Source organism: Myotis davidii, unplaced genomic scaffold, assembly GCF_000327345.1.
Source record: "Myotis davidii unplaced genomic scaffold, ASM32734v1 scaffold2301, whole genome shotgun sequence".
Classification (NCBI taxonomy): Eukaryota; Metazoa; Chordata; class Mammalia; order Chiroptera; family Vespertilionidae; genus Myotis; species Myotis davidii.
In genome coordinates, this window is record NW_006291016.1 from 318879 (window position 1) to 331445 (window position 12567).

Consider the following 12567-nt stretch of genomic DNA (forward strand, 5'->3'; position numbering starts at 1 on the left):
GTCTCTCTTTGTTATTTTTCTCTCTCTCTCTCTCTCTCTCTCTCTCTCTCTCTCTCTCTCTCCCTTTCTCTCTAAAAATCAATAAAGGAAAAAAAAATTTAAAGGATAAGATGTGGTCTGTTTCCACAGAGAACTTAGAAAAGTATTTGGGGAAACAAAAACAAATACACATTTACCAATAAGTAAATGAGGCAGTTGACAGCTATGAAGCTGTACAGCACATCTGTGAGTGCTACAGAACTTTAGATATAAAAGATTATCAAACTGGCCTGAAACACCCAAGGGAGTACTTTATGAAAGTGATAAGTTGAAAGCCAAGCAGAAAAACGCTGTATCATATTTATATAAAATGAGAGTCTTGCCATTTTTTTTCAAATTGTAAGAGAAAGTTTATTTAGAAAGTTACAGAGGTAGTAAAAGTGAGCCACAGAAGAAATGGGCTAAGAAAACAAGTTACAAAGGAAAAAGAGGGAAAGACAAAGGCAAAGTAATGCGTCCGGGGAGATCAATGGGGCGGGGGAGAGGCAAGGGTGCTGCTCCAGAGAGGGAGAGCACCAAGGGTCTTGCATTTTAAAAATGGATCTCCTAAAATCAAAAGACTTGATTAATAAAAATGAATAGTTTTTTCATTTTCCATTAATTTCTTCTATGAATTGTCTAATAGTGTGCCTCACCCATTTTCTCATTTTTTCTTATTGATTTATAAGAGCTAAAAGGCAATAATACCCTGGAAATCAACAAGAAACAAACCTCCAATTAAATATTTAAGAGCCTACTGTGCACAGCCAGTGGTCTGAGAGCTACACAGGTTTTGAAGTATAAGAATCTTGTCCAGTATGGTAATTAAGCACCACGTCAAACAGCCCAGTATGATGATTAAGAGTCTGATTTAGGCCCTAGCCAGTTTTCTCAGTGGTTAGACCGTTGTCCTGGGGACTGAAGAGTCACGAGTTTGATTCCAGTCAAGGGGATGTACCTCGGATGCAGGCTCGATACCTGGCCCCAGTCAGGGCACATGCGGGAGGCAACCAATCGATGTGTCTCTCCCAAATCCATGTTTCTCTATCGCTCCCGCTTCCTTCCATTCTAAAACTCAGTAGGAAAAAATATATATCCTCGGGTGAGGATTAACAATACTAAAAAAAATCTGATTTAGGAAATATCTGACTTTGGGACTCAAAAGCTGTGCAATCTTGAGAAATTCAACATCCTTAAGCCCATTTCTTGATCTAAATTACTGGATAACAATAGTATCTACACCTCATAACCCTAAGAAAGGAGATAAGCAAGAAAATATAAGTGAAAAGGACTTAGTATGGTGTCTGTCATAGGGTACTGTACAAAAAAATAATAGCAGTTACTAGCTTTTTTACTGACCAGGGTACATCTGTTGAAGTGTCACTCAGCTTAAGTCAATGCATCTGCTGATGTGCTTCCCCGTCTGTGTAAAAATTCAATCTTTCAGAAAGTAGAGGAGAAATGAGAGAAACTGTTACTTTGGATCTAATCCTCACCAGTAATACATGATTAGTATCATATCAGTAGAAGGAAGCTTTAGAGAAAGCAGCCAGCAGCCGTGTTGTTTGGAGAACAAGAAAGGAAGGGGAATGATGCACATATTGGATAGGCAGATTTCAAGTTTTTCAAAGAAAAATTAGGATCGATTCCAAGATCAGAAACTGTGTAAAGGCTCTCAAAAGCTTGGAGGTTCTCAAAAACATGATGCTGACTGCATGAGGGGAAGAAAAAAGTAAAGTATCTAAAAAATCTAATGTGCTGCACAGAGCTTTCTGGAATTCAGATGTTAAAAAACCACTTACAACAGATGGTAAAAGCGCGCGCACGCGCGCGCACACACACACACACACAATAGACACATAAAGTAAGTGTTAGTGGAATGGAGCTGTAAGAAAATTGTGAACAAGGCTAAAGCCTCTGAATGAATTGTGACTGTATAGAGTGCCAGATATTGAATAAATGGTAATTTAGAGATTAAAGTAAAAAGTAGAGGAAAAAGTGAAGTCTCCCCTGGATGAGGTGGTTAATGTAATATTAACAAAGACAAACAGCCTTGCTCCTATTTTATTTCCATTCTCAGCTAAGAATGTTTTATTCTTTCCAATCTGAAGATCAAATACAATGACTAAGAAGAAACTTAAATCCAAGATGGCTGAGAAAAAAAAGTAAAACCAACTAGATATCCTCACTGAGTTCAAGTCATTTGATCTCACAAATCACATCCTGGGATCCTGAGAGGCTTCACAGATAAGGCTGCTTAATTGCTTTCTGTAATCTGTGTCGAATCATGAAGAATGAGAGAGGACTATAAGCCAGATTTCTCAACTACAGAATGGTTAGCTCAGGGGTCCTCAAACTACGGCCCGCGGGCCACATGCAAATACAAATATTGTATTTGTTCCCGTTTTGTTTTTTTACTTCAAAATAAGATATGTGCAGTGTGCATAGGAATTTGTTCATAGTTTTTTTTTAAACTATAGTCCGGCCCTCCAACGGTCTGAGGGACAGTGAACTGGCCCCCTGTTTAAAAAGTTTGAGGACCCCTGGGTTAGCTTGAGGCTGATCCTGGATTGTTAAAAAGAAAAAAATAGCACTTGCAAATAAGAAACCACTACACACTAGGAGACTCACTAAAAAATGCAAAACTGACCATTTCTGGTTTAATTCTTTTTCTTTTTAAAAAATATGGAATGCTTCATGAATTTGCATGTCATCCTTGTACAGGGGCCATTCTAATCTTTTCTGTATAGTTCCAATTTTAGTATATGTGCTGCCAAAGTGAGCGCTCTGGTTTAATTTTTGACTATGTAACAGCACTGACAGAGGATGAGAGAATCTATGACTTCAGCAAAGTAATCATAAAGAAATGAGAAACACTGAAGACCCAGGAACCACCTGAAACTGCAGCAATAATAGTCTTAATGCATTTGGGGGGTAGGGTGAAGTGGTGTGAAGTCCACCGCTTTTAGCAGATACTCCAGGGATCCACCAACTCCAAATGTAAAGATTTACCTGACTCTATCCTCAACATGAACCAACAATGTGTGACTTGATAGCTTTAAGAGGTAATAAAATCATGGACAAAAAAAAAAAGATAATCAGTCCAGCCGGTATGGCTCAGTGGTTGAGTGTCAACTTATGAACCAGGAGGTCATGATTCAATTCCCAGTCAGGGCACATGCCTGGGTTGCAGGCTGGCTCCCCAGTAAGAAGCGTGCAGGGGGCAGCCAATCAATGATTCTCTCTCAACATTGACACTTCTATCCCCCTTTCCCTCTCCCTTCCTCTCTCTGAAATCAATAAAAACATATTTAAGAAAAATAATAAAGTAATAGACAATCCCATGTTCTCCATTTGGGTGAAACCACAATTAAAAGTATTCAGTTCCATCCACTTTAGACATCGGCAAAACAGACCATGTCTGAAGATGGCAACTGTTTTTAGGACCAGTAAGCAGAAGTTAGGAGGATGTTTGGCCAATAGGAAAAAAAAAAAAGCTTTGTACTTAGAACTGTCAAGATAATGAATATTCACTGCATTATTATCTCTAAGAGCACAAAAACTGGGAACAACTCAAATATATAACAATAAGACATTGGTTGACCAGGCCGCTGTGGCTCAGGGGTTGAGCACTGACTTATGAACCAGGAGGTCATGGTCAGGGCACATGCCCGGGTTGCGGGCTTGATTCCCAGCAAAGGGCATGGCGGAGGCAGCCGATCAATAATTCTCTCTCATCATTGATGTTTCTATTTCTCTTTCCCACTCCCTTCCTCTCTGAAATCAATAAAAAAAAGGTTTTTTAAAAAAGACATCAGTTGAATAAACTCTGGTATGTACCATATGTGGTAGTCATTAAAAAGAATTAGGCTAATCCATATGCACTAATGCAGACATTCAAAATGTCAAATGACAAAAACTGCAGCAAAGTATATAGAATATTCTCAAAAAAAGTGAACTGTTTCACACAGTTCCCAGTATATGCAGGGGAAAACATGTATATGTGGATAACATTCATCAGTGAGCTGCTGGAGACTTGCCCTTTTTAGATTCCATGTAGGTCTGTATTTAGCTTCTCTACAAGGGCTACATTAATAAAAAGTATGGGTACATATTTTCTCAAGTCAGGGACTGTCTACCTCCAGAGTCAGTGAGCATCCTGCCACTGGAGGTAGTCCAAGTGTGACCACATATTAGCACTGAAGAGGGATTCCAGTGTCACATGAGGTCTAGGAGAATGGCCTGTAATGGCCTTCCACCTTCCAACTCCAGGGTCTTGCAGATCCCATCAAACTGGGTCAGTTTAACTGCTTCTCAGAGTTAGTTTCCTCTCTCATTTTATACCCAATCTTCTGGTCCCTTTTCCTCTTACCCACTCATTCAATGTGCTCCTTTGAAACTTGGAATCCAAAGAGTTTCCAAGATTTACTTCATCTCTATGTTAAAGTCCAAACTGAAGCTACATATCTGTATCCAGTCTGTTCTAGCTCTAAGCCTCTGATAAAGGAAGTTGTGCCATTTGAGATAGCTGCTTATACCATAAAAAAACCCAAGCAAAGGAATTTATCACCTACTTCTCCCCAACAAGGCCAAAAGTTCTAGATCTATCTTGTCCTTTTCCCAGGGCTATGTATTGCTGCAACTTTCCTCTAAACCCACACAATGTCAATAAGCATAACTAGTTTCTTCTTTCATTATAAAGACATAGAATGAATGCCTCCCTGATAATTCTCCACAAAATAATTACAGATATTCTCTGCTTCATGTAATAGCCACCTCATTTTCTGATTTTCTCAGCTGTCCCAATGTCTTTTTTAGCCATTTTTTTAAGGATTTAATCAAAGTTTGTAGAGCGCATTTGGTTATGATGTCTCTCTTAATCTAGAATTGTCTGTGTTAACAGAGGCAAAGACCTCTGTTGGAACTAGCAAAAATACATGCCAGACATTTGCATATGTAAAAACTGACATTGATGTCTAGATTTAAAACTAGGAATCCACTACCAATAAAATTAATCATAAGAGCTCTTAAGCAACTATATCAAAAGGACATGATCCTTACATTTACTTACAGCTTTGATTATACAGTGAAAACCACAGAATTGTGCTTTCAGAACTTTTCCCATGTCTTTTACTTTTTTCAGTACCATTAAATTTCTTAGACTATGTTTTATTCATGCAAATACCTTAGAATTTTAACAACTCCATAACAACTTCTAAAACAACCCAAGCTGGGCCACAGGATTAATTAACTGTATGCTTCTTGCACCTCTGGCAGCTATAATCGGAAATCCTTGGACCAAGAGAAACAGACGGGTTTCAGTCTGGAAAGTGCCACTTGTTCTGGGATAAGATTCCTATCCTTTTGGAGCTAATTTTCTTATTTATAAAATGGAGATAGCCTGGCCCTGGCTGGCATGACTCAATGGTTAGTGTCAGCCCTCACACTGAAAGGTTAGGGTATGTGTGGGATGCAACCAATTGATGTCTCTCTCACATTGGTGTTTCTCTCTCCCTCTCTCCCCCTCCCCCCCTTTCACTTTCCTAAAAAAATCAATGGAAAAAGCCCGAGCTGGTTTGGTTCAGTGGATAGTGTCAGCCTGTGGAACAAAGGGTCCCTGGTTCGATTCCAGTCAAGGCATGTGTCTTGGTTGCAGGCTCCTCTCCGGCCCTGACCCCCCAGGTCAGGGTTCCTGCAGGAGGCAACCAATCTATGTGTTTCTCTCACATCAATATTTCTCTCTGTTTTTCCCTCAATAAAATATATATTTCTAAAATCAATGGAAAAAATATCCTCAGGTGAGGATTAACAACATAAAAAAGATGAAACTGATTTTAATACATTTTATTTGACCCAATATATCATTTGGACATGTAACCAATATAAAAATTACGAATAAGGTAATATATAGGTTTTGTCACTGTAGTCTTTAAAATCTCAATTCAGACTTGTCAAATTTCAACTATTCAATAGCCACAATGCAGTCCTAGAGTCATAAATACACACTAATTTTTATATAAGAATAATTTTAATTTTAACTCTTTAGTTAGCTTTACCCCCAATAAATTAAATGGAACAGCTCTAAATTTTTTAAAAGGAGAGGGAAATTTCATGAATCTAAACGAAACATGAAATAAAATTTTGATAATTTTAGTCATAGGATTGGACTAGTTAGCCTCCTTATATAAAAAAGAGCGATATATTCCAAGTTTGGTCAGAGTTGTTAAATGGTTTTCCAAGACTAACTCTGGCACTGCAGTATTTTCCTGTAATTGTTCCTGAAAAAAAAATGGTGCTAAAACGGAGATGTGTTAACAAGAAATATAATAGAGGAACTAAATTAACACCTACACAAGAAAATAATCTGATAAATCCAGAATTTGGAACACACTAAGACAATGAGTGATTTATCTAAAAAAAAAAAGAACACACAAAAATAGTGCTCTGGCCGGTTTGAGTCAGCGGATAGAGCATTGGCCTGGGACTGGAGGGTCCCAGGTTTGATGCCAGTCAAGGGCATGTACCTCAGTTGCAGGCTCAAGCCCTGGCCCTGGTCGGGGTTCATGTGGGAGGCAACCAATTGATGCATAGTGTCTTTCTCTCTCTCCCTCTCCGTTCCACTCTAAAAATCAATGGAAAAATATCCTCAGGTGAGGATTAACCAAAAAAAGGGGGGGGGGACAGACATGATAACAAACAGTAATGCATAAACCATGACTAGATTCTAGGGCAATTTGGGGACAACTGGGAAAATTTTATTATGGACTAGCTATTAGATGATATTAGGGTCTTACTGTGAATTTTCCTAGTGGAATGGCATTGAACTTAGGTAGAAAAAAGTCCTTATTCAGAGGAGCAGCACATTAAGTATTTAGGAATAAGATGTCATGATGTTTGTAACTTTTTTTCAGAGATTCAGCAAAACAAATCTATGTAAGGCAAATATGATAAGCCTAGCTGGGTAGCTAAAGCCAATGTGGTAGAACAGTAACAACTATTAACCTACAAGATATGTTTACGAGTGATCATTTTATTCTTTCAGCTTTTTCATATGCTTAGACATATGAAATACAAAGCTTTAAAAAATACAAAGCTTTAAAAAATTTAAACCTAAATGTAAAAAGTGCATATCAATATTCCATATTTTCTAAATTTCAGCAAATAGGATAAAATTACAAATCAAAACTGTCTATGCATTTCCTCACATAGTCTCTCATACTAAAAAAGAACCAGCACAGTTGTAACATGTCTTTATTTCTGTGCCCTTTCTGGCATTATAATGGCTATTAAAACAGCCTTGTTTGAGACCTGCAGTTGGTAAGCACAGGGAATATAGACCCAATTTTCAAGCTCAAAATACAGGGTTGGGCAAAAGTACGTTTACAGCTGTTCATATGGAAAACAATAAAATAATTACTAATACAAGAATAAACTCTAGTGTTTTGTGTACTCACAACTATAAACCTACTTTTGCCCCACCCTGTATAATGGTGTGAAATAGTCCAAATTCTTACTTCCTAATCAAATTTTCCAGTTTACTTTGGTTTCTGAAGTTTTATTACTAGAGATAAAGTCTCAAATCTAGCTAACTTAGTGTTTTGCAACATTTTGAAAGCCATAGATTCTTTTGATAAACATTAACTCATACACTAAGACAAGAATCACTAACTACCTTCCATTTATCTTACCAGTATTAAAATAAAATGAAGATTTCTCAGTGGCCAGAGCCTTATTAAGTTTTCCTAAGAAATCAACTCAAGAAAGAAGCCTTACAACATTTTCGTTCTGATGAGATTCCCAATACCTGGCCAATGGATATTAACTACCTCCTATGCAAACAATCCATCAGAAGGTACAACTGATATTTTATATGATTTACAAAACTATCTGATGATATTAACTTGCAGCCACTGTCACTATTGACCAGCTTGAACTGATAATTGGAATATAAAAAGGTTCTGTAGCTTGGCACTTAAAAATAACTTACTGCTATCAATTATCCATCATATTGTCTCACAAGAGGGGAAACTTTATTTTCTATTTCACAGGTACTTCCATCTAGTTGGAGGGTTTTTCTTTGTTGTAGAAGTGGAAAAGCATTTGTATTTAATGTATAAAGACAAAACAAGATTCCCCCCGGGAAAGAGAGGAATAAAAACAGAAGAAAGAAATCAAAACAGAGACAAAAGATTTACATAGATGGTGTACTATGATTATCACTGAACAAAAATAATTAAGAAATGTATTCTTTAGTTGCAATTATTTCTGCCTTATCAGTACGTTCTAAGAATAAAGGTAATAAAATCCCAGAGAACTGAGTTCTCTATTAAAGTATAAATATTCATTTACTCTCCCTTCCCTTTCATGTAGAAAAAATAAAAGTATACGTTAATGCTATTTCAAAGGGAAAAGAATATGCAGGCTGCTATTATTCGAAGGCACAAATCTGTTAGTTTTTCAAATGGTATATACGGCCTTCTTTTGCAAATATTATATTTTTATCACCAGGTTTGGTAACTAAAGCTTAAGAACTATTTAACATGAAGGGTGTCGACCAAAGCTTTACAAATGCTTTCTAGAAAGAAGAAAAGATGCAAGATAAACAGAGCCCCAGAGGTAACCATGTGATTAGAAACCAATTAAGTTAAGCAATTATTGAAACTGCTTTCTCTCCTTTGGGCAAGAAAAGATCACAAGTGAGACTCTGATATAAAAATGAAAAATGCTTACATGCAACAAGGCCAAGGCTGCTTTGGAGAAAAACTATTTTTACGATAGCAGAAAAGTGCACAGTTTGATCAATATAGATAAAGAATTTATGATCTATTTGTTTAGACATGTAGAAACAATGGTTTCAGATATAAATATAATTTTCATGGTTAAATGTAGTTAGCATGGACAGTGAAACAGGAAAACAGAACTAAGTAAGAGCAGGGGACAGAAATCGCCACTAGAACCTACTGGTTTTCTAGAGCTATTTTATGTTTTCTTACATTTTAGAGGAATATGAAACTGTATCAATGCATCATTCAGAACTAAAAAACGCCTCAACTGTAATTTCAGCATGTATTATTTAAATTTTTTAAAAAGAGAACTAAAGAAAAAAATGTATGTTAAGAAGTCGTACATGTTTTAAATAGTAATATGCAATAAAGAGATGAATTCATTGGGGAAAATCGAGAACTAGCCTCACACAATTCAGAGTTCATTACTTAGTGAAGAAAGAAGAGCCAAAGCAAGCTTGTAATATTTTGGGCTAAATAATTGTGCTTCAACTTTAAAAGAACTTTTAAAATGAAACCACTCCACTACTTACCTAGTTCTTCTTCCACCCACAAAATGTTTTTAAAAACCTAAATGCACAAGCTAAAACAAATTAGACTTCTTAGACATCAAACTATTCTTATCAACTATTCATTCTCTTTTTGGCTCCTGACCAAGCCTGGGAATCTTATCTATAAAGATATCCTGCCTTAACTAAATGAATACCATCTATTGCTTTCAAATGCACTAACCTTCTCAAAAACACTGGATGGGGTCATCAAGCAAAACCTGATGTTCTGAATAATGGTATCGGTATGTCTCCAACGTCTTCTATCATGCCGCAGCCAAGACTGCACAGCCTCGTACAGCTCTATCTCTGGGAACCTGCTCAGATGATCATTATCCAAATAAGACATGAGCTTCTCAAAACTCAGATAAGACAGGAAGTCAGGCCTGGACATGAGTGGCACAAAGTTGTCTAGCAGAAAGGATTCCAGCTTCTCCCTAACTCCCTCGATGTTCACACCGAAATCATCTAAGAGTCTCATGATTTCGGCACAGTTTTCTAAGCAGATTTTCGCTAACAGGAAAGAGCAGCAGAACTTCACCACTTCTATAAGTTGAACATACATGGCAGCCTGAAGAATCTCATGAACGGTATTCATACTCAGTTCTATAGTACCATAGTACATAAACTGAAGTACGTGGCTGAAACCAGTAGCAGTTAGACCTTTTAAGTGAATTTTGTCCTGATCACGCTCCCGCATGTCTGCAGTAAACATAATTCTGAAGTAGTCACTCTGGGTGGCCAAAAGTGCTTTATGGGCATGGAACTGATGGTCGTCAATAACCAGAGTGACATCAAGCAGCAGTCGCTCCTCATACAGTGTTCTGAACCCAGCAGAGACACTGGTGTCATGGAGGGAGGAACAGAATCCTTCCATCTCCCCTGCCATGAATCACCTGGAAAAAAAGTAATCAAAGAAAACTGTGTTAATCATTTCCATGCATTCTGAAGACATTATTAACTTAGAGCTTAAACAATTTTTTATAATTATCTCAATTCCACTGTCTATGTCCTAAATGTACAAGCCTTTTGGGAGAAGATAACCTAAAGATTTGCAGGCTAATGTTTTTGGCTTCCCTACCTGGGGAAAAAATTTTATTAAGTATCTACCAAAAATGGTAAATTGTTAACTTACAAACAATATGCGTATTTCATTGATTTTTTTACACTGCTCGCCAAATATATCTAAACATGTCCCCAGATTAACAATACAAAGAGGATGTCTCAGTCAAATATTAAATTATGAGAAAAAGAGACAGAAAAGAAATTTAAAAAGTACACTGTTGACCTTGAAAACTCCTAGAACTGTACCCAAAGGACTCACATAAATATGCCAAGTTGTCCACACAAGGTTTTTCTTTCTAGCCTTATTTATAATAAAAAATTGGATAGTATTCAAAAGCCCAATAACAAGATTATTAAACAAATATGGTACAGTTCTATAATGGATTACTGTAACAACTACCTATTCTGACAAAGGATATCTATTAGTTATTGTTATGTGGAAAAAAGCAGGCAACTGCAATATACACAATATATTTTCAAAAATTAAATACACATGTATATGTTTAGATGAGAAAAAGTCCAGAGGATTATATACCAAAATGATGTCCCTGGACAGGAGAGTTCAAAAATTATTGAGTTTTAACTTCTCCTTTTTACTTACCTCATTAACATTGCTTTTAAAAAGTATCATTGCTTATATATTTAAAATATGAATATGTAAAAGGAAATTAAACCACATTTTCAAATATCACAGAAATGAAGCCAAGATAGTGAAATTAAAATAGATCTCTTAAGTAAAGCCAAATAAACCAAGTCAGTCTATGAGAGACTGTTTATGAAGTAATTTTCTCCTTTTAACAGAACCCCAACCCAGACCATCTATCCTCTCAATTCTCATCCTCACACAGCTCTGAGCACCCTCCCCATCGACCCATCTCCCCATCCCAATTCCCTCTCAACCCTTTCCACTGTGCCCAGTGGAACCTTGCTTCAGTGTAAACAAACTCCCCTATAGGCTTATGCTGGTCACATCAAGTTTTCTCTGCAGTATGATTTAAATAAGAAAATTACTATTCTATATTCTTCATAGAACAAAGTGCTCTCCTATAGCTTACAAACCTATCTTCTAAACCTTCTCTTACCTTTCTACTGTCCTTTTTCTAAAACATGGCCTTTCACTCAGATAAAAAATCCATCACCTATTTCTCCTTGTCACTTATCTATCATACTAGAGGCCTGGTGTATGGGTATGGTCCTTAGGCCTGGCCAGTGATCAGGGCCGATCGGGGCCTTCCTTCGTTCTGCGCCACACCCCCTCGTGGTCAGTGCACATCATAGCAAGTGGTCGAACACCTGACAATTTACATATTAGCCTCTTATTATGTAGGAGGAGAATACTCACATCCAGATCAATCTCTCCTCCACATTTCCTGACAACTTTGGCACCTGGCTAAGAGTCATTTCCTACACCTCTTTAATGCTCACATAAGATCATTCATCCAAATACCTAGAATCAAAGCTCCCTGAACACTTCATCCTACAACCGCCCCTCTTCCTCCCATTTTAAAATCTTATTCCCAAACCTGTTGGACCTCACCACAATCCAGAAGGGATCCACACCTGAAATCGTAACTATTAACTTCCCAACTCTCTGGCTTAACCTCTTTCTCTCTTCACTTGCTCAGTCATCTCCAAACTTTACCTCTGACCTCCTCCTTTTCCATCTTAGACCTAGTATGAGACTCAATTTCTCAAGCTCTTTCCTTTCCCTGATTGGTTATTTGGAACATGAACCCTCTACAATCACCTGCTCTACCTCCTTCTTGAGGGAAACCATCACTGCCAATCTCACCACTCTACAATCAATGCCTCCCCCTTTATTTATTAAAAGAAAGAGCCTCTCTGTATGCCAGGCACAATGTTAGATACAGAGGTATATGCCTTTCAGGAATCATCTCTGTACCCTGGATTTGGCAGAGCCTTCAGTTGCTGAGAGTGAAAAGGCAGCTTCCACAGACATGCTAAAAACACTACACTTCCCCACTCTTGTGAATAGGCTATCACTAGATTTTACTGTTGCTTCATCAATATGTTGTCTATGAGGTAAATATGCACCAGCCCCAGTCTCATCCTGTTTGAATTACTCTTTCCTGTCCAATTAAAAAGGTGATCTACAAAAAAATATGTTGTCTATGACACCCTGTATTTAACTT

General features: G+C 37.3%; 1 protein-coding gene across 1 annotated transcript in view; it reads right to left on the reverse strand.

Moving 5' to 3' along the window:
* The window catches only part of KLHL15 (kelch like family member 15), a 13057-nt gene extending 2766 nt beyond the window's left edge, over positions 1 to 10291 (reverse strand). Inside the window, exon 1 of the mRNA XM_006764142.2 lies at positions 9534 to 10291. Coding sequence (XP_006764205.1) covers positions 9534 to 10238 — 705 coding nt within the window. The 5' untranslated portion in view covers positions 10239 to 10291. The remainder of the gene's footprint in view (positions 1 to 9533) is intronic.
* Between the last annotated feature and the right edge of the window lie 2276 nt (positions 10292 to 12567).